Source organism: Topomyia yanbarensis, chromosome 2, assembly GCF_030247195.1.
Source record: "Topomyia yanbarensis strain Yona2022 chromosome 2, ASM3024719v1, whole genome shotgun sequence".
In the NCBI taxonomy this organism is placed as follows: domain Eukaryota; kingdom Metazoa; phylum Arthropoda; class Insecta; order Diptera; family Culicidae; genus Topomyia; species Topomyia yanbarensis.
The window spans coordinates 270,537,154-270,558,773 of NC_080671.1; the positions used below are offsets into that span (position 1 = coordinate 270,537,154).

Genomic DNA, 21,620 nt, shown 5'->3' on the forward strand with positions numbered 1-21,620 from the left:
TTGACTTAATTTGGACATTATTTAGAGGTGTCTCCAATCAAAAATCGTGTTTTTGCTATGTTTCCGTAGTAAGGTCACTTACACTCTGATTCAATAGGCCCCTACATGCCCACATATCATCAAATGATGTTCCTTAGACATATCTTAACATGTTTTAACTGGTGAACATAGCTCCAATCGCAATAGAAAACTTGTTAACTGGATTTTTATATAGAAAAGTATATCAAAATCAAGAAAAATTAAGAGTATTTTTTCTTGGTTTTGATATTCTTTTCAATATAAAAATTCAGGTAACAATTATTCTATTGCGATTAGAGCTATGTTCACCTATTAAAACATGTTAAGATATGTCTAAGGAACAACATTTGATGATATGTGGGCATGCAGGGCCTATTGAATCAGAGTGTAAGTGACCTTACTACGGAAACATAACAAAAACGCGATTTTTGATTGGAGACACCTCTAAATAATGTCCAAATTAAGTCATTTTTGGCGAAACTTCTTAAATTCACACGTAGAACAAAAATCTGGGCTGACCCATGTATATTTCAAAACTTTTTCAAAATGTGGAGAGGTCTAATATATATATATATATATATATATATATATATATATATATATATATATATATATATATATATATATATATATATATATATATATATATATATATATATATATATATATATATATATATATATATATATATATATATATATATATATATTATATATATATATATATATTCATTTTCAGGGGGAGCAGCTCTCATTGCCTTACTCCGAATCATTACTGGTTCTCCCGCATATAAATGTGGATCAAAGCTCTGCTAAATTTTCATAGTACCGCAGGAAGATGACGCCGTTGCTCAAACTGGTAATCTCTTGGAAGTAGCATCGGATCATAGAAAATCAGAGTAAAATGATGCAGTTTATGGCAAAATTACAAACAAGCCTGGAATATCTAGCCGAAAATGTTATCGAAAGCAGCGCAAATTTACACAACATTCCAGTTGAAAAAGTTGATAGAGTGAAAAGTCCAGTTAACTCAGTGGAAGAGTTAGTTAAATTGAAGGAGATTTTGAAAGATGAGAAAGTGATGCAAACATATACCTCTAACATGAAATTTGTTTGTGGCAGTGTTGGGAAATCAAACGGAATTGATTGCTGTTATAAGCTCAATGATTACTTCATCACACGGGAGTTTTTGACTGATTGTTCTTGGACGGGAAATAGCCGAATCACAGACGAAAACAAATCGGCCAATTGTCAACTGCTGGAAGGATCGGACTCTGGTGGTAAAGTCCCTTTGAAGTTCTACAAAAACTTTCGCACGTTATTCCTGAGACTGATTTTAGAGGCTGATAAGGATTTCACAGAATTGAAATGTGAAGAGTTTTTCAAACGTGTAATGAAAAACAGCAAGCAAAGGCTGGGTGTGAAGGCGTGTTCAAAGCACAAAAATAGACCGAGGAATCTCAAATACACTGAGAGAAAACCAGTTTTGGAAACCGGTAACCGTGAAGCAGTTGTTAAGGATACAATTTCAGAAAAAAAGATATATGAATTCATTGATTTTGTATAAAAAATTACTGTTTAAAATAAAATGATATTTTGGTAAATTTACAACGTGTGAAGTAATGGAATGAATACAATATCAGATTCATTGAAGGGTACAGGTACCATTTTACACTTTATATCAGATACTTTGTAGAACTCAGCTGATTTTTCCGAGTAGTTTGAACGATAAATATGTAAATTGGCTGATCGAATAGGCGTTTCGAAAAATGAATTGTTTTGTTCTAGACTTGCTCCATTAATTTCAATAGAACCATTGCGGCTGAGTGCATATTTCATAGCTATAATTTCATTTGATTTCGTTAAAAACCACTTGTTAACTGCATCTGCGCTCAGTGAAAAGCTTTCACATTCTACTTTAGCGAAATGGACTGTTCCATGCTGTGTGCCTGACAGACTACTATTAACATCTCTCTGAGTGATTTCCTTTTTCAATGTCGGTTGCTTTCTAATGACATTAACTTTGAGATTTACATTTTCAGTCAATTGATTAAGCTCGCTCAATCGTTTTGCGATCTGGGCCAGCGGTCTTCTTCCGGTACGTATAAGATTTTTTATTTGATACAACTTACTCTCAAATGGATACGCACTAAACTTTGATAAAACGCCAAATTTTTTAACATCGTCGACTAAATGACTTAGGTTATGTACGTTGCTGGTAATGTAATCCTCTCCATAAATATCACGAAAATGTTCAATGTAATGCAATAAAAGTGTATCTGCCAAGTCAAGCAAATAGTTGTGCTTTTCAGAAGAACAAATAGTTATAGCGCAATACAAAACCAAGAAATGTTCGTACACATCTACAGGAAGGGCCGGTTTCAAGACAACGATTGATACATAGTGGAAAAATGTTCGAAACTCTAAACCTTTCCAATGTGCTAGACAATCGAGACCACGCAATGAGCGATGTATTTCCGCTGGCATTCGTAACTGTAACATTGTTTTCGATATGTCTGATGTTATTTTGGCAGACCACTTGGTCCTGTATGTTCCAATGCTTCCGTCTCTCCATCCCATTAAACACTTTTTCATAATGCCTAGATCAATAAGGTGGAGGGAATCACCGACTGGAAAATCATCTATCATGTTGATAGGAAGTCTCAGAAGAGGAGTATCCCATTTGTGGTGAGATCCATATATCTTGTTCCTAAAACCAATATCGGTCCGCTTGGAGCACTCAGTCCTAGGGAAATAGTTGCAATGAGAAATATACGAATATTCTCCAGGAGTGGTACACTTCTGACATCCGTTTTGAGCATTGAAGTTAGCAACTCCTAGATTAATATTATTTAGTTAAAATTTATTATATACAACAATTGTTTAAATGTTTATACCTTTTACGAAAGCCCTTGCTGGAGAGTCACATATAAAACATTGAATTTTAACTGTCATTTTTACATACGTCCTCCATTTCATCGGAAAATGGAGTCAAAAAAGATATGACATCGTTAGGCTTATGTTTTCCTGATGATATACCGATTATCATAGGTTGAACGTATGGCATTTCTTCTATATTAAATAATATAGGCCAAAATTCATCATGTGAGCTTTTGTAAATAGGCAATCCATCAATATTTATTTTTATTGATAAACTATTCGGCTTCGTAATTTCCGACAATAAATTATCGATGCAATGCTTAAATCCATGATGCCAATAAAATCCACCAGCTAATGGCTGAAGCGAAACTGTTTGAGACGTTTTTAGAAGTGTTCTAGGGTCTTGCGGTAATATATTTGACAAACGATTATTCAATATACTTAACAGTTCCTTTAATGCATTTTGCTTTACATTGAACGAAACCGCCCAAGATCGAAGATCAGCGATAAGCTGTATATTTTTAAGCATCTCGTCTTCTATTTCCAGATCATCGTCTTCAACTGAATAATCAATTTCTCGAACATTTTCATATTCCGTAGTTTGAATTTTGGTTAGAATTTGATGCAATGCATTTTCAGGGGAAGGTTTCTCGCCTGAGCCATGCTGTATTGATTTTGGGTGGATTTCAGAATTGTCATGGATCGGTAAATGCTCTCGTTTACTTTTATAGCGCTGCGGTGTAAGTTCGGTGTTGAGAATTTTGATCAGGTTCTTTTTTACCTTCCTTTTAAAACCGCCAGTGTATTTTATTTTTTTCCACTTGTCATATCTGTCCATTTTGTCTAGCGTTTTCAAAAAGTTTTATTAATAACTCAGTCAAACTATTTGAAAGCACGTTTCATAAAACCTTAAAGTTTTTCTAAACCAGGATGGTTGTATAAACGATTTAAACAAGGTGCAAGGTTTTATCATACACTGATAGTAATGCTTAATACATAGTATGAAATTAACTTTCTTATTGCTGTCTTGTTTAAAAGTTTTATTGTGATCCCACATCGTAAAGTTTTTTTTTAAGGCTGAACGGCATCTCTAAAATGTCAGTTTTATTCTTGAGCGCATGAAAGTACTAAAGGATGCTAGAGCTATAAAACACTTTGCAGAGCAAAACTTATCTGGTATATCCAGCACCATGATAAAACCATATGGTACATGTGTTGCTATTATAAAACTTTTATAAAAATTAATTAGGATTCATAGGCTTTGAAAATGTTACTTGGGCACTTAACTCCAATGGATTTCAAACATTAATTTTTTGTACTCAGGCAATACACAGTGGCGGGGCCCGTACGTTGGACCCACCGGACCCGTATTTTCTTTCTGCGGCCCTGCATATGTTTGATGCCAAACATCTTTAAAATACTCATGCAACGTCGAGATTTCATGTTATCTCGAAATTTTTTTTATGAGAATCGACTTTTTGGGACTTTGCCGATTTCGCACCTTTTTGCCTTTTTCAATAGAAAGGTATTGCAATTGCACTGAAAACCGACTTTTTAATGGAGGCCCGGAGGGCTGAGGGACATATTCCATTCGATTCAGTTCGTCGGGTTCGGCAAATGCGTGTGTATGTATGTATGTGTATGTTCGTCTGTATGTGACCAAAAATGTCACTCATTTTTCTCAGAGATGGCTAAACCGATTTTGACAAACTTAGTCTCAAATGAAAGGTGAACGTTCCCATAGGCTGCTATTGAATTTATAATGGATCCGACTTCCGGTTCCGGAATTACAGGGTGATGAGTACGATCACGCAGAATTCTGCAATGAATGAATAAAGGTGAAAATTTTTCCAAAATGTAACCACAACTACTTCGATTTGTAGTAAGCCATTCAAAGTCTCTTTGGCCACATTGGCCACCATCATCGGTTCCGGAAGCCCCGGCGGAAGTATTTAAATTCAGAATAACAGTCACATCGGTTTCTCGGATATGGCTAGACCGATTCAACCAAACTTAGTCTCAAATGAAAGGTGTTTTATCCCCGTAAATGGCTATTCAATCTCATCCTGATCCGACTTTAGGTTCCGGAGTTACGGGTTGTGGCGTGCGATCACAAAGCAAATTCCGATTCAAAGCGATACTCCGATGAAAGCAAAAAAAGGTAAAAATTTCGCTAAAATGTCTCTCAAGCAACTTAAATTTGCAGTTCTAGGTCACTGATTCAAACCGATACTCTAATGAAAGCAAAAACCGATTTAATCCACCTAGCAGTGAGATGAGACATTTCTTACACATTTCACTATTGTATTAGTTTGCAGAACTCACGAGAAGTAGGCACCCAATTAGAGGTGGGATGAAAACAGTTTCTAGTCTTGCACGAATAAAATCTCGAATAAACTGAATAAATTATAGAAATCAACAAAACGACCGAAATAAGAAAGTAAAGCAAAAAATGAAACAATAGGTTTTTAAATTCATAAAATAAGTAGAAAAATTAATGGAAATCATTATAATTTTCATCCAAATACACGAATCAAATTAGATTAGGTTATTACATAAAAATTAAGATTATATTTAGAAATAGTTATAAGATTAATAGAATAAATTGACTCATACTAACAAATTGAATGAAATAAAACGAATGACTGAACATGAAATGCATAAAATTAAAGATACGAATAAAATGAATCAGATAAATCAAATGAATCAAATTAATCAAATGAATCAAATGAATCAAATGAATCAAATGAATCAAATGAATCAAATGAATCAAATGAATCAAATGAATCAAATGAATCAAATGAATCAAATGAATCAAATGAATCAAATGAATCATATGAATCAAATGAATCAAATGGATCAAATGGATCAAATGAATCAAATGAATCAAATGAATCAAATGAATCAAATGAATCAAATGAATCAAATGAATCAAATGAATCAAATGAATCAAATGAATCAATTGAATTAAATCAATCAAATAAATCAAATAAATCAAATAAATCAAATGAATCAAATGAATCAAATGATTCAAATGATTCAAATGATTCAAATGAATCAAATGAATCAAATGAATCAAATGAAATGCATCAAATAAATCAAATGAATCATATGAATCAAATGAATCACAAGAATCACACGAATCACATGAATCAAATGAATTAAATGAATCAAATTGATTTAATTCATCCAGTGAATACAATGAATCAAAATTAATGAAATGGATCAAATGAATAAAAAGAATGGATCAACAAAATGAATAAAGTAAAAAATAAATGAAATGAATTAATAAAACAAACGAATCAAATAAATAAAATGAGCTGGAGTGATAAAATGAATAAAAAGAAGAAAATGAGCAGAATTAAATGCATTGATTGAAATGAAAAATTGAACAACAGTAAAAGGTTATAAATTAATATAAAGAAATAAATTGAATCAAATAAATTATTTGGATGAAATGATTAAAACTGAAAAAGTAGTCAGATTATTAAAATGAAGAAAAGGCTAGTAAATATGCAATGGACTTTCTAGGGCTTCTATCTTTTTTTGGTTTTATTCTTTTTGTTTTCATGCTTCTTTACTTGACGAATTCAAAGTTTACTTTTTGGTCACATATTCCCGAAAAAAGATTTATGTGCAGAACAGAATTTACTGGTCCAGTATTTTAACGCGCAATTGAATATAGTAAAGTGAGACAAGGTCACATGTGCTTTCAAGTCCCTTGAACAGAGAACGACAGAGGGAGAATGCGATTCGTGAATGAGACAGGTAGATATTTCAATGTTTTTATTTGCATTGAAGTAAATAGTGTGAAATGTCTAGGCTATGTCGATTGTATAAAAGCCGTGTTTGTATTGTTTCGTTCGGAATTCTCGTGTAGGAAATATGGATAAACAAGTCCTATACAGACCAATATTGTGAAAAAGAAATGGTTCAAACTACTCAGTATATCCAAATATGGACGACGATAAGTTAGAAGACACATTGTAGTTGCATCCCCCATCGAGAGTGGGTACTTTGGGGACTTCTTTTCCTGGATCTAATTTGTGGATATTTTTGGTCTTTGATCCGTTATTTTTCATGAAAGTTCGTACCAATACAACGAATGTGCAGCTGATACAACTCATGGTTCATTCGCCTGCGCAACGTTCCGTCTTCCATCTGCACGCCACCATAGATGGTACGCAACATTTTTCGTTCGAAAACTCCAAGGGCGCGTTGGTCCTCCACGAGCATAGTCCAGGTCTCGTGGCCGTAGAGGACCACCGATCTAATCAGCGTCTCGAAGATAATCAACTTCGTGCGGCGGCGAATTTTGTTCGACCGGAGCGTCCTCTGGAGTCCAAAGTAGGCACGATTTCCCGCTATGATCCGTCTCTGAATTTCTCTGCTGTTATCATTGTCGTCGGTTACCAGTGAGCCCAAATACATGAATTCGTCGACCATCTCGATTTCGTCACCGTCAATCCGAACTCGGGTGGGAGGTTCACATTGTCGTCTCTAGAACCTCTTCCTCTCATGTATTTTGTCTTCGAAATCCTGGCTTCAGCTTTAAGTCTTTGAGCATATATTTCATTCAAAATTCAATAGAGATACGAATAGTTTAAATATCGCACGTGGAATGTCTCTTTTGAAAATTTCCATCGTCATACTTTCATATTACCCAGTTAAGCCAAATATTTTTCTGATATAGCCATGAATTTCCTTAATTATAGTGTAGATACAGGCTTTGAATACAATTGAATTAAAGTTGAGTTGATGTAGCAGCAGACAAAAAATAGTTTTGTTTTCTCAAACCTTCGCAATTACGATTAATAAATATTTCAGATTGGCAGAAGATCTTATCACACAACTTAGAAATGCATACAGAGAGAGAGAGAGAGTGAGAGAGAGATGGGGGGGGGGGGCGTGTGAGAAACGGCAAATGATGGTTAATGCAGTGACATTATTTGTATAGTATATTATTATGATATATTGATTCTTACATTCTTATCATAAATAATGTAAGTAGTAAGTTTTGCTCCATAACCAGTATAACCAAAATCTTGCAAAAGAGCTAAATTTTCGCTAGATTTTTGGGCTTCAAACATACAGTTGCTTTCGGTGACGCCACAAGTATAATTATATTAGAAATCTTTTATCTCACTACTAGGTGAATTACTTGTTGATCTGTGTATTGATATACCATCCAACATTTACCTCATGATTGAACGCAATGCCTAATCCAAGGAATAAATACTAGAACTCACTGTTTCTTTATCAACGCATTATTTTGTCTTTGAAGTGAACTTATATATTGATTTTTGAGAAATAGTTCTTTTATTATAAAGGTAATTCACAAAATGTTCTCAACATCGAATTCCTTGAATCACGTAGATGTGTTTTCATACCCCGATATTCAAAATCGGTTTAGTTTTGCCCCTAAAACACCAGCAAAGCAATACTCTGTATGAAACAATCTCATTTTTAATTGGTGGAAATTGATAAGCGAGAACTAAAAATACAAAATGTCTAATATCTCCGTCGCTCGTGTACAGATTTAGACAATCTATAGCTTGTTAGAAAGGTATTTTTACAAGTTTTCTATTTATGTGCAGTTTGTGGGACAATATCGTATTGTTCAAAAGTTATTTGCGAAAAACCTGCTGTGTTTTGACAAAATCGCCCATATCTCAGAAAGTAAACAACATATCGAAAATCAAAAATAATAGTGTCAAATGGCAACGTTAGGCCTTTCATTTGAAACTAATTTCATTAAGATCGGTTCAGCCATTGCTGAGATAATTACATGACATTTTGTACATACATACATACACACATACACACACACATACAGACATTGTCTCAATTTGTCGAGCTGAGTCGATTGGTATATGAGACTCGGCCCTCCGGGCCTTGAAAAAAGTTTGAGCGAATCCTATACATTTCTTTTGTAAGAAATGTAAAAAGTTAAAAATTTCGCTAAAATGTCTCTCAAACAACTTAAATTTGCAGTTCTAGGTCACCGATGGCCAACCAAACCTTCGTTGACTACATTGACCACCAGACGGTTCCGAAAGTGCCCGGGAAAAGCGGCCATCTTTCAAAATTAACGAACTCACATAAGTTTCCCTCACATGGTTGAGCCGATTCTCGCAAACTTAGTCCCAAATGATAGCACACAGATGTCTATAAAATTTTGTACGGATCGCTTATATGGTTCCGGAAATATAGACTAAGCCGTCCGGTCACATATGAAATAGCCGGAACTCAAATTTTTTTTCAAAGGGGGGACCCCATAAAATTTCAGAAATCGAATTCGTATGTTTGATGCCAAACATCTTTAAAATGCATGAAACGTCAAGATTTTATGTTATCTCTCCCCTCACTACGCCCCATTGCGAAACTACCTACGCCCATGAAATTGAGCTAAGGCTTTTGAAGAATTCATCCAAACATACCAATGTGGTAAATCTAAAGTACATGATGTTATTTTGGTATGCTATATGAAATATCATTGGTACACCCGCAGTGTTGGCAAAAAAAAATGATTTTTGGCAATTAATTCGATCTATCGAACTTTGAACAGCTATAACTTGTTGTAGAGATTCTAGCACCAACCATCCTTCGGCAAAGTTGTTCAGTATATCCTGTACAACACTTTTATCTAATTGTTGGTATACTGCAGGAAGAATTGTACTCTGTAAAATCGAAAATGCAAAAAAGTAGGTTTTCCCATACTAATTTCCATACAAATTTCAAACGCAATGCGCTACGCCGGATCAAATCCAATCGACCCCAAATTTTGCATAGTTGTTTGGGACCCCAAATGGAACCAAAAAAGTGCTGTGCTCAGTTGATTAGGTTATGATTACGTTTTTCCATATAACAATGCCCCACCCTAGTGTGTATGTATGTGTGTGTGTGTGCGTGTATGTCTGTGTGAATATCCAAAAATATCACTCATTTTTCTCAGAGATGGCTGAGCCGATTGTCTCAAACGAAAGGTGAAACGTTCCCATAGGCTGCTTTCAATTTCTAATGGATCCGACTTCCAGTTCCGGAATTACAGGGTGCCCGAGCAAACGGATAGCCCATAATACCCCCATGCCCATGGGGTTTGACATGGGTGTTTGAAATGGGTTCAACACATGAAAACACCATCACCATGGTCCGCTAGATCCCATATAAAATACCATATGTTGGTGTATTTATGGGTTATTGAGACCATTTTATCGTGTCTTGATGGTTGTGAATTTTGGCATGGACCATGTTTAAGGTCTTTTCAAGGGGTTATGTGGTGTTTAAACCCATGAGTATTTGCTCGGGTGATGAGTACGATCACGCAGAAAATGTCGATTTTAATACATTCTGCAATTAATGTATAAAGGTGAAAAATTTTCCAAAATATGACCACAACTGCTTCGATTTGTAGTATTCGGTCACTAACAGCCATTCAAAGTGTCTTTGACCACATTGGCCACCATCATCAGTTCTGGAAGCCCCTGCTGAAATATCCAAATTCAGAATAACAGTCACATCGGTTTCTCGGAGATGGCTGGGCCGATTCAACCAAACTTAGTCTCAAATGAAAGTTGTTGCACCCCCGTAAATGGCTATTTAATTTCATCCCGATCCGTGTTTTTGATGCCAAACATCTTAAAAATGCATGAAACGTCAAGATTTTATGTTATCTCGAAATTTTTTTTATGAAGATCGACGTTTTGGGACTGCCGATTTCGCACCTTTTTGCCTTTCTCAATAGAAAGGTATTGCAATTGCTCTAAAAACCGACTTTTTAACGCAGGTCCGGAGGGCCGAGTGACATATACCATTTGATTCAGTTCGTCGAGTTCGGCAAATGTCTGTGCGTGTGTATGTATGTGTGTATGTGCGTTTGTGTGTATGTGTTCAAAAATGTCACTCATTTTTCTCAGACGGCTTAACCGATTTTGACAAACTTAGTCTCAAATAAAAGGTACAACGTTCCCATAGGCTGCTATTGAATTTTATAGGAAAATCATAATCTTTTGAAAAGCTTTTTGATAACTTCACAAATCTAAAGCTTTTTATGATAATGGCTTTAACGTTTAAATCACTGACAAGTTCTCAGACCACTTGCATCTAAAACTTACCTATGTTCAAAACGCGGAACTTTGAAAATCCAGGTGGAAAACGCAAATATTAGGAAATCAAAAACTTCAAAAATTTGCTTTAAAAGGTTAAATAACGACGCATAAAAAGAGACTTCAATGTATTAGCAAATAGACTGTCATGTATGTAACAGCGTTCAAAGATAAATGTAAAAGAATATATAACTTACTGTAACATCATCGCTGTATGCGTAGATTAATATTATATTATCAATCCAATGATAGCACCAGAAGATATAATCTTGATATAAGTTTTCTTGCATTCCTAATCAGTATATCATAAAGATAAAAACGAGAGTACTAAATATCAACATGAGATATAGATTTGATAGCTTTCTGTTATGATGTTCTGATAGGGACGTCATTGCTTTCTGCTGCGCAATTGATGTCTGCTGCGCAATGAACGCTTACCACGTCATTGCTGTCTACGGCTTCGTTAACCTATTCAGCCCGCATTGCGGACTGAACGTCGGGTAATCACCACACCTACAACCGCAAATTTGTAGTTTTTTTCTCGAGAAGCCACGCGTTTGCAAAATGAGCATATTCGATGAAAATAAAGATTTCTCTTGCAATACGTTTTTTTCTTACTATTTTCAGTGTACAATTAAATTTAAATGTTTTGAAGTCTTCAATTCATTTACATTTTACTGTTGTTTCATTTTAGGTAAACCACGTAAAAACTGATTCCTCAATTTTTAGACTACACACAAATGCAACCGTTATTCTTTTGGTAACGTTCTCGATAGCAGTAACAACTCGACAATACGTCGGAAATCCAATAGACTGCGTACATACACGGTAGGTATAAAATTACAATAACCGATACACATTATTAGAAATACATGCAAGCAGCAATTTCGTCAAAAATAGTTATTCGATCTCTCATAATTTCTAATATTTGGTAGGATCGTTCCTTGAACGGCCTTTTAAAGTTGTTTTAAGAAAAAATTCAAAACTCTCAAGGATACTTGATTTTGTGTAAAAATAACGTAATTTATTTTCCTTTTACTGCGAGGAGTTTCAACGACTTCATGCTTTTATATTTTTAATTGATAGATTGGGAAAGTAAAAATTCATTCTCTCGGAATATATAAATCACCCGTGCAGTATGGAATAGAGATGGTCGGGTTCGGGTTTTTTTAACCCGAAACCCGGACCCGGACCCGAACCCGACGGGTTTCGGGTTCTGTAAATTTAAGCTTCTCGGGTTCGGGTCGGGTTCCGGGTTTTCAAATTTGAAATTCTCGGGTTCGGGTCGGGTCCGGGTTTATGAAATTTTGGACTTTTGGGCTCGGGTCGGGTTCGAGTTTTTCAAATTGGAAATTATCGGGGTCGGGTCGGATTCGGATTTTGAACAAAATATCCCATCCATTTCATGACACTGTTTGCGTCTATACACAAAACGCAGTCTTTTTTTTTGTAGTAGTGAATTATACTTCGTAATTCGAATGGATAACACATATAACCGTACCAAATGTTAGCACCTCTGCATTGCTAGAATTCGTCGTATTTTCTGGTGCTCAAATATTGTATTTTTTCATTCTTGCATAAAATTCCGTCTCTTCAGATTCGCAAACTGCCTGAATTATTTAATTTTTTAAACGAACATTCATGAAAGATCATTCAACAATACGTGTTTCACATCTAAAATCTCTTTGCGGTTACCGGTTCAACTTTCTGTAATGGAATATAAATTTCGACAGGTACTTTAAAACCGATACTTAGGCCGCGGCGACTTTTTCTCTACATAAACGGTTTTGTGGGGTACATTCGTACCCCAGAACTAAAATCGCTCTATTATGTCTAATTTTTATAAAATTTATAATTAAATTGGATAGTTTTATTCTAAAAGCATTCGTAAAGTAACATGTTTAAAAATATTCGTTTTTTGACTATTTAAGTATGTAATATTTCATTTTGTATAGAACAGGTCTTTAAAATACGTCAAAATTCCCTTGTTTTTTCATATTGCTATAACTCTGGTAGTTTCAAATCGATTTAGACCATTTATACGACGTTGTAAAGCTTATTAAATTTTCTTTTGAACAATTTTTTTCAAAAACCGGTCAAAAAGTATATTTATTCCGATGCTTTTTTGAAAACCAAACGCCAACACAAACGTTAAAAATACAGCAATATGCAGTAACAGAGATGAAACAGGAAGGCGTCGAAGGAATAGGTAGAGCCGGTGCATTGTACGTGTATATAAAGTAAGTATGTTCTAGAACCTGCTGCAGAAGATAACGAATCGAATGATGCGTCTTGCATACTATATACAAATCATATTCACGAATGTGTTTTCACTCTTTCATCCGCAAAAGCAAAAATTACGATACCGATCCACACGCATTTTCTAGATACTTTACTGCTTTGTTATACCAAATAACAGATACTATTATTCAGCAGAGTTGGAACTTATACAATTTTACACAAGTTTCTCGCTTACTATGTATCGATATTTTGCTTTTAAAAAAATATATAATTTTTTTGAATTATGTACACATGACGAAACACGGTTTTGTGGGGCACATTTGTACCCCAAACAAACTTTAAGCAAGCACTGTTAAATTGCTCAAATGAAACAAATAGGTTGTACCTGCCTTCACGGAAGTTTGATAGTCAAATTAACGGATTTTTAAAAGTTTGGAGTCGTTCCGAGAGCTCCATTGGAGATGTCGAAGCATCTCTATTGGCGCGCATACCGTATAATCTGAAGCATAAAATAACTTAGATACCCAATCATAGATCGTACTAACGCTAATGATGGGACATCAAGAACACGTCAGAAAATGATTGATACCCTGCGATACAGGTTTGACCGTTCCAACCAGTAACGTGGGTGACGTCATGTAAACTGTCGAATACAAATTGCAAATTGCCATAGCTTAATTTAATACATGTAATAAATTATACAAAACTGCCTTGCAGGAATGGTTTCTTATAAAAAATCAGAAATTTTGGTTAATTACGACGGGCAAGGTTGTTGGAAACTGTGACCATTAAGCTTTCTGTTTCCCCATGAGTTGGCCGCCGATTTAACTTAATTTCTGGTTAAGATATCAACGATTTATCAAATTTCTCAGCACGTTACAAATTTGACGTTCAATAATAGTAAAAATAAATGCGGATTCTACTCGGCAGTGATTTGTTTTTCCATATGCGGATATAACTCAATGCGTATGGTGCTACTTCAGATTCGAGTGGTTCTACTATTCTTAGATGAGTCAAGGGTCCAGCTCGGGTGCCTTGAATTAAAAATCTTCGAGATCTTTGGTTGATTCTCCGTATTAGCAAGTTAGATTCGGATCGGGCTTCTCAAATTTTAAATTTTCGGGTTCGGGTCGGGTTCGAGTTTTCAAATTTTAATATTCTCGGGTCGGGTCGGGTTCTGGTTTTACAAAATTTTCATTCTCGGGTATGGGTCGGGTTCGGGTTTTTAAGTTTTAAAATGTTCGGGCTCGGGTCGGGTTCTGGTTTTTCAATTTTTATAATTTCGGGCTCGGGTCGGGTTCGGGTTTTTAAATTTTCATGCGCTCGGTTTCGGGTCGGGTTCTGGTTCGAAAAAATTGAAACCCGACCATCTCTAGTATGGAAACAATGAAGACGCATGGTAGTTCACCACGCAACTCCCAACACCTAACAGTAACCAATTCAAGGTACAGTCCATTTGTCCAATTGAATGTAAGGTAATTACCTACTCCAAAATATTGGTCCTTCGGGCCGGATACCGTACGAATTCAACCAAAAATTCATGCACAAACAAGATAGAGGATCGCCATTGCGAATTTCCATTCTCACTTCACAAGAGGGAATCCTAGTTATTACTGACGTCGCAATTCAAAAAAAAAACTAGTTAGGCCATTACAAATATTTTTTAAAAATTATGTCACCCCCCCCCCCCTGCAAAATCGCTGAAAAAAATCAGGGGGCAAATAATTTTTTTAAAATAACCAAAATTCAAAAAATTGTCACGTTTTATAGAACAAAAATAGCTTCCATAGAGTTTTGCTTTTCGTAACTGAAAACTATTATGGTAGTTTTAGAAATTACCATCCCATGATAATTTTTATTTTGACCATTCTCGGGTAAATGTGAAGTTTAAATGAGATCATCGATCCAGTCCAACATCAAATGAAACGTTTGCTGGGCGCGGAAGGAAGGACCCATCTGTGTATTATCAAACAAACATCTCATGGAAAGGCTAATACAGACCGACTTCTGAATCGATTCCAAATTAAACTCAACAGTCGATCGAGACATAATCGATCGTTGCATTCGAAAATAATTTCGATAAGGAAACAATCTGAATTCAAATCAGACTCCTGGAGATTTATATGTGGTTCAATATTCTATATACATGAGCTTTACCGAAAGGTTTTTGACATTTAAAGATTTCATATGGGATCGTAGTATTCATACCGTATTTCCGCAGCCATATGTGCGATTCTTATGAACTTGATCAGATCAAAATCTGCTACCAAACCTTCCATTTAAGGCTAAGCTTGTGAAAATCGAATAAGCCGTTTTGCGAGAAGCCGAAGAGACATTAATTCTGAAATATTCCAAGAACCAGAAACATGCGAAATTTTCGAGATAGACGCTGGAATCAAAAGAACTTTGTCTGGCCATCAGCGATCAAGAATGCTCTAGCAAAGCTAAATATAGATCTTACAAATAATGGTATCATCGGCACTTACCGCAGGAAGAACCGGGAATCCATTATCGATGTTAATTTTTGTATCCTTGGAGTAACCGTAAAGATGGACTGAAAAGCGTGCGAGGATATATCCACAGCGACCACCAAGCGATTTGGCACAGCATTGATAACAGGACTATGAACTACACATGAATATGAATATGTAGGAGATATATAAACGAGTGAAGATGGAAAACAGCGATTTTTCACAGGAACGTGTCCGTCGAAGAACTTGAATTTGAGGGTATCCTCTTCAACCTAAATGCGAACGAGTTCACAGCACTACTAACAAAGGCGTGTAATGCGACCATACCAAGGGATGGGAAACTGAGAAACGGTCGCCGGGTGCAATACGACGATTATCGGTCTACGTATAAGTTGCCTCCGATCTTGGAGAAGAAGTCGGAGATCACTTCGGTTTCTCATCTCGCTCAGTTCAGAAGCTAGAAATCGCTCCGCTGCAATAGCAGGGCAAGTAATCAAATTTACCCGCGCGACGCTTGGCAAAAATTGATTCCTTCTGCCTAGTGTGTGATACGTGAACAAACAATGAGTGACAATGCCAAGCAAAAGTATATCACGATGCGGGCAAACTGTGTTGCTGTCAGAGCTGCAAATTTTCACCAGGTTGTTTTGAACTTGAAGGAAGAACAAATCTCAAATCATGCCCTACTATGTTCAATTCGCAGTTATTCGTTTACATCATTCATTCAAACAGTCGAGCTGCTTAATCATTTTCCTTTCATTTTCGATTTCATTTACCTTGTGAATATCTCTGTACTGGGATATTGACTAAGTTTTTCAAGCAAAACTACTCTGAACATACTTCTTGCTGTTCATGTAAGCTTGAAAACATTTAAGCTAAACCTGTCAACATTTAACCTAAACTGGCCTCTACAGAGCAGATGACAACTTTGGTTGGTGAATGAAAAAGCATCAATTTGAAATGAAGACGTACGCTTTGTTATGAAAATCCCGCCAACTTTAAAGTGAATGATTAAGGGAGGCTTTGAATTTGAATCATGGTTGGGTTTGATTGAGCTGAAAGTTGGCATTTGAAAATGAAAATTTGCACCACTGGTTGCTGTTGACTACACGAAATATCCGGTAATACCATCAATTCATGAAGGGGAGCAAATGTTGAAGGTGAACTTGAAGTTCAACGTAGCTTGCGGTACTTTATGCGGTGCAATTCCACCATTTACGTCATGCGGTACTGAACATGTTAAAAAATATTAGTCAAGCAGAATCATTCGCTTCCCAGAACAACACGAAACACGTCATCGAATGTAATGACATTTTATACAGTATTCCAACGTATATAGATGTTGACAGTATTGAAATAAAGATACATGACCTGGCACCACGTACTAGTTCCTTCGCTATCAATCCTGTCAAAATACGGAGAGGTGAATAGTGTTAAGGAAGATAGTTGGAGGAACTTCTTCCCAAGACTCCACAACGAAGTTCGTGTGGTGAGAATGCGTCCGACAAAACCTATTCCCTCTTACTTGACTTTTACATGCTAATCACCTAATGATGTTGAATATTCTCAACGAACACTAGTCACGCACCCAGGACAGATTCCTACCTGTCAATATTGTGATCATCCGCTACACCACAGGAAACCTTGCGCAGAGACTGCTAAAGAAATTCCACCTGATACGACCAAAGCCGGTATACAATCATCGTATGTTAAACCACAACCAGTTGGTAAACCAACGACTGCAGACCGGACATTCACAAACACCAGCTCAACAACGATCGGCCCCAGTACCACTAAACCATCTGCCATTACCAACATCGAAGTAACAACGATTACAGCAAATGTTTCCAAACCAACAACCAACACCACCAATAAGGAATCTAATACCGATGAAGAAGGATTTACAATAGCGACCCGTAAGCACAAACAACAAATAAGAACATCCGACGATGAGCAAGATGAATGCAGTACCGATGATGACATGGACGTAAACGAAAACGCGAGAGAAGACGGACCAAATGACCCCCAATGTGCGCTCCACGGCTCAGTTGTGCTAACGCATTGAGCTGTGTAAAATATATTTAAAATTAAAAAGAAGTCAGAAAGCTCGAGGGAAGCGAGCTGCAAGAACCGTTCTCAACAAAGCAGTCAAGCTTTACAAGAAAGCCTTGCCACAAAGCCAACGCGAATTTCCTTAGGAAAGACCTACAAAGTTGGCATAACAAAAATAAAAGGCTCAGCTGCACCACCTGAAAGGTGCCCGGAAAAGATGGAGGTCACCATCGAAAGGTTTTCCCCACAACATGAATCTATTTTCGCCGTACAGTGAGGAGGATGATCACAAAGATGAAGATCGATTTACCAAAAAACAGATTATCGAGATGGCGAAAGCCATAAAAGTGAAGCGATACATGAGAGCCCGGATATGTTCAAAACGATCCGATAATTGGAAGCGACAAATGCTGATGTTGCTTCCGATGCCGGGACAACATGGAAATCTTTCAGCGTAGTCAATATATCCCTTGGTAATGTTAGAGAGAAGGAGTAATCCTGAACAAGCTAACGAAGTACGCGGACCGTGAGAACGGCATCTCATATAATTCGGCTTCGTTATAGGCAGGTCTACAGTGAAATCCACCCGAACGGTTGTGGGAGTTGTGGAGACAGCAGAGATAAGGATATCGTTTTTGCGGTGGTTCCCTTAGGCGTGAAGAATGCTTCAATAGTACTAGCTGGGAAGCAATCGCCCACTCGCTGTACAGCACGAGTAACTCTGCAGGATATTATAGAGCTACTTTCAGTACCGAACACTGATCTACGAGACAGACAAGGGGGAATCACAACTACAACTGACGTTCCTCGACTCGACGCTGTGGAACGCAGTGTACGATGGAGTATTGAAGCTGATGTGGTGTTCCAAGTAATCGGACAATCGCTAGAAGAGGAGACACTCGACACGGAGACGATTGCCCATCATAAAACAGAGTTGGTGATGACTAGCAGCCGAAAGACAGCGCGGTCGGAAAATATATCATCGACTTGAACTTTTAAAGTCACGACGATTATGTTAAGGGGAAGGCTGTGAGAGTAACCACAGCTTTGCTTGAGGCGCCAGTGTACTGGGCACCACGAACCAGCGGAAATCGCTGGACCGAAGCATGTGAACAGACTAGTTTCACCGTCAGGGACAAGATCGAGTAGGTCGAGTGAAGCACCAGCGGTGGGTCGTCGAGTTTTCAACGAACTGGAAGCAGCGAACTAGAAGCTACGCTCCATCCAGTATCGCCGAACCGCCCTCGCCAAGTACTGGTTGGCCCTTTGAGTAGGATTTATATACTATGCGAGTAGATTGCGACAAAACTGGGAGCTAAATGACTCGCGCAAAAGCCATCGGTATCAGGAGAACTTCCGACGAGGAATTGAGATGGCTCGCGAAAACAGGAACTAAATGGTTCACAGAAACGAGAGCCAAATGGCTAACGTAAGTTCACCACTGCGATTAGCCGGATATGTGTTCGGAGCTAAACCGCTCTAATGTATCATTTTGTCTTAAGACTGAATCAGCCTCCCCACGATATAACGCTTCGATGCAGTCGACATTTTCAGATATCGACGAACTGAATCTAGTGGTATATGACACTCGACACTCCGGGTGTAGCTTAAAAAGTCGAGTTTCAGAGTGATTGCACAGTCTTCCTTATATGAAAAAGGCAAAAAATGAACTGATGATTGCTATACATTTCATAAATCCGTAAATGAATTTCTCTGATATGGCTACCTACTGCGCAACAAGATGGAGAAAAATGCAAAGATTTCGAAGATGTACATGGAACCGAGCCGAATTACTATCATGTACCAAACAAACAAATCTACAAGTCTTCAAGCACAAGCGATAAACCAAAGCTGATGTTTCCACTAGAGTTCGAAAAAGTATAGTATGCACAGGATGTACGTTCGCCAGGCTACTGTATATGAAATACGCAATAGAAAAAATATCAGAGAAAACCATATCTGAGATAAATAATTCCATTGACGCACACTTTACCTTTGGATTCATTTCAGAATGTTTTCCAAAAGTCCATAAGTGAAATGTTGCAATCCTGTTTCTGTACATTGTTATCAAGCAGGTTCACCTTTGACCGATTTCCATGCCTTGTGTGTACAGTCGGTCCATGTGCCGCCACAACGGAACGAAAACTATTCAAGCAACCAAAAGTTAATACCTTAATGTACTCTTAAATGTTTTTTAAGTTCTTAGAGAACTTTCAAGCTCTTATTGGGAATTTAGAAATTGCACTGTTCGGAAAATTATTTAAAACGAAAACTTTAGCATCCCTTTCCTATGTGAACTTTTGATTGATTCAGTAATGTTTGCTTGAATTTTTCTAGTAAAACAAATAGCTCAACCCCGCTATACGAAATCACCCTGCGGAAACGTCCATGAGAACAATCGAAAGAAAATGCAAAAAGAAAAAAAAATTGTTTTTATTAAAATAAATATTTATTTTTTGTTTGCCCCCCCCCCCTTCAGAAAAAAATTTGTATTTGGACATAATTTTTAAAAAAGATTTGTAATGGCCTTACGAAGTGTTATATTTCATATTTTTGTTTAATAGAGAGAATATAGATATATTTATGTAATACATCAATGCAGATTGGAACGATTTTATTTGTTAACAAAATTTCTATGATTTTATAAATAAAATAATAAGTACAATAAAGCAGAAAAGAAAGTTTTGAGCATCCTAGTAATATATTTTTACATCCAAATATTGCGTTTGCAATTAATTTTAAAATATTTTTATTTGGATGTTTTCTGTTTTATAGGAAAAATGCGTATCTTTAGAATCTTTTATTTAATCTTTGCTTGGGGTATTTATGGAGTTACTTTATAAGCAGTTAAAATTCTGATTCAACTTGTGATCTGGGAGTGAAAATAAGAAAATTTATAAAATAGTGCATTTTCGATCTACATTCGATTGTCATTTATTTGGATCTATCCGATGAAAAAAGACTATTTTTTCGTTATTCACTTTCTTTGATGTGAGGTACGACAGATATATGGGCAATAATTCGTGATAACATGTTATTGATTTATATTAAGGAATTAAATGATGCCACTTATTCTCATAGCGATATGTAATCAAATCAATTCTTATTACAGTTTTGATGCTAATTAGCAAAAACAACTTTGATCTGAATATGCGCTAATCGATTCGATTTATCCAAATGTGCTCTCCTGTAACTCTTCGATGAGCAATTGGAAACCAGCGTGTAGAGAGAAGGAATACAGCTAAATCTAAGAGAAGAGACGACAACAGGCTTCTTGCTCTTCTTAATTTTATCTACCAGGCCCTGTCGTAATTCCAAAGACAACAAGCATCTATCGTTGCCAGATTCCATTTGCATGTTTTTCACAATTGCTGAAAATAATTGTACCTCATATATCGACCCTCTGTCAAGAATTCACAATACTAGCTGCATTTAAAAATTGAATTTTATGTTTATTCGTGTCTCTCTTAACAATACACGTAGTTATATCACAGACTAACAGACATGACACTCGAAAATAATGCTTCGTCCGCTTTAACGGTCATTTTAAATATGTTTGTAGTTGGGACTGTGGCCACATTTGCAATTATGGCGCCACTGGCATATGAACAAGCATATAGGGGATAGACCACTAGTGAAAATTGTTCCCAAGCCTGAGGGGTAACCCACCAGCATATGAGTGGTTGGGACTGTGAATAAAAGGTGGAGCTAGTGTTCTGGGAAAATTGCCGAATCGATATTTTTGAGGGAACTCTCTCATAGTGTTATGTCTGTTAGTCTGTGGTTATATCGTCATTCAGGGTATTTATTCAATTTGAGTGAAATGCTCATGTGTATGAAAAATAGCCAAAATA

The 21,620-nt window shown here is 36.5% G+C and overlaps 1 protein-coding gene across 8 annotated transcripts in view; it reads left to right on the forward strand.

The window, feature by feature from the left end:
- The window catches only part of LOC131678513 (innexin shaking-B), a 1,756,176-nt gene that overhangs the window by 544,911 nt on the left and 1,189,645 nt on the right, over window positions 1-21,620 (forward strand). For all 8 annotated transcript variants that reach the window (XR_009303664.1, XM_058958720.1, XM_058958722.1 and 5 more), the window contains exon 4: window positions 11,697-11,830. Coding sequence is in view for 7 of the 8 variants with exons in the window: in XM_058958720.1 (XP_058814703.1) it covers window positions 11,697-11,830 (134 nt within the window). In the remaining variant the exon portion in view is untranslated. The remainder of the gene's footprint in view (window positions 1-11,696; window positions 11,831-21,620) is intronic.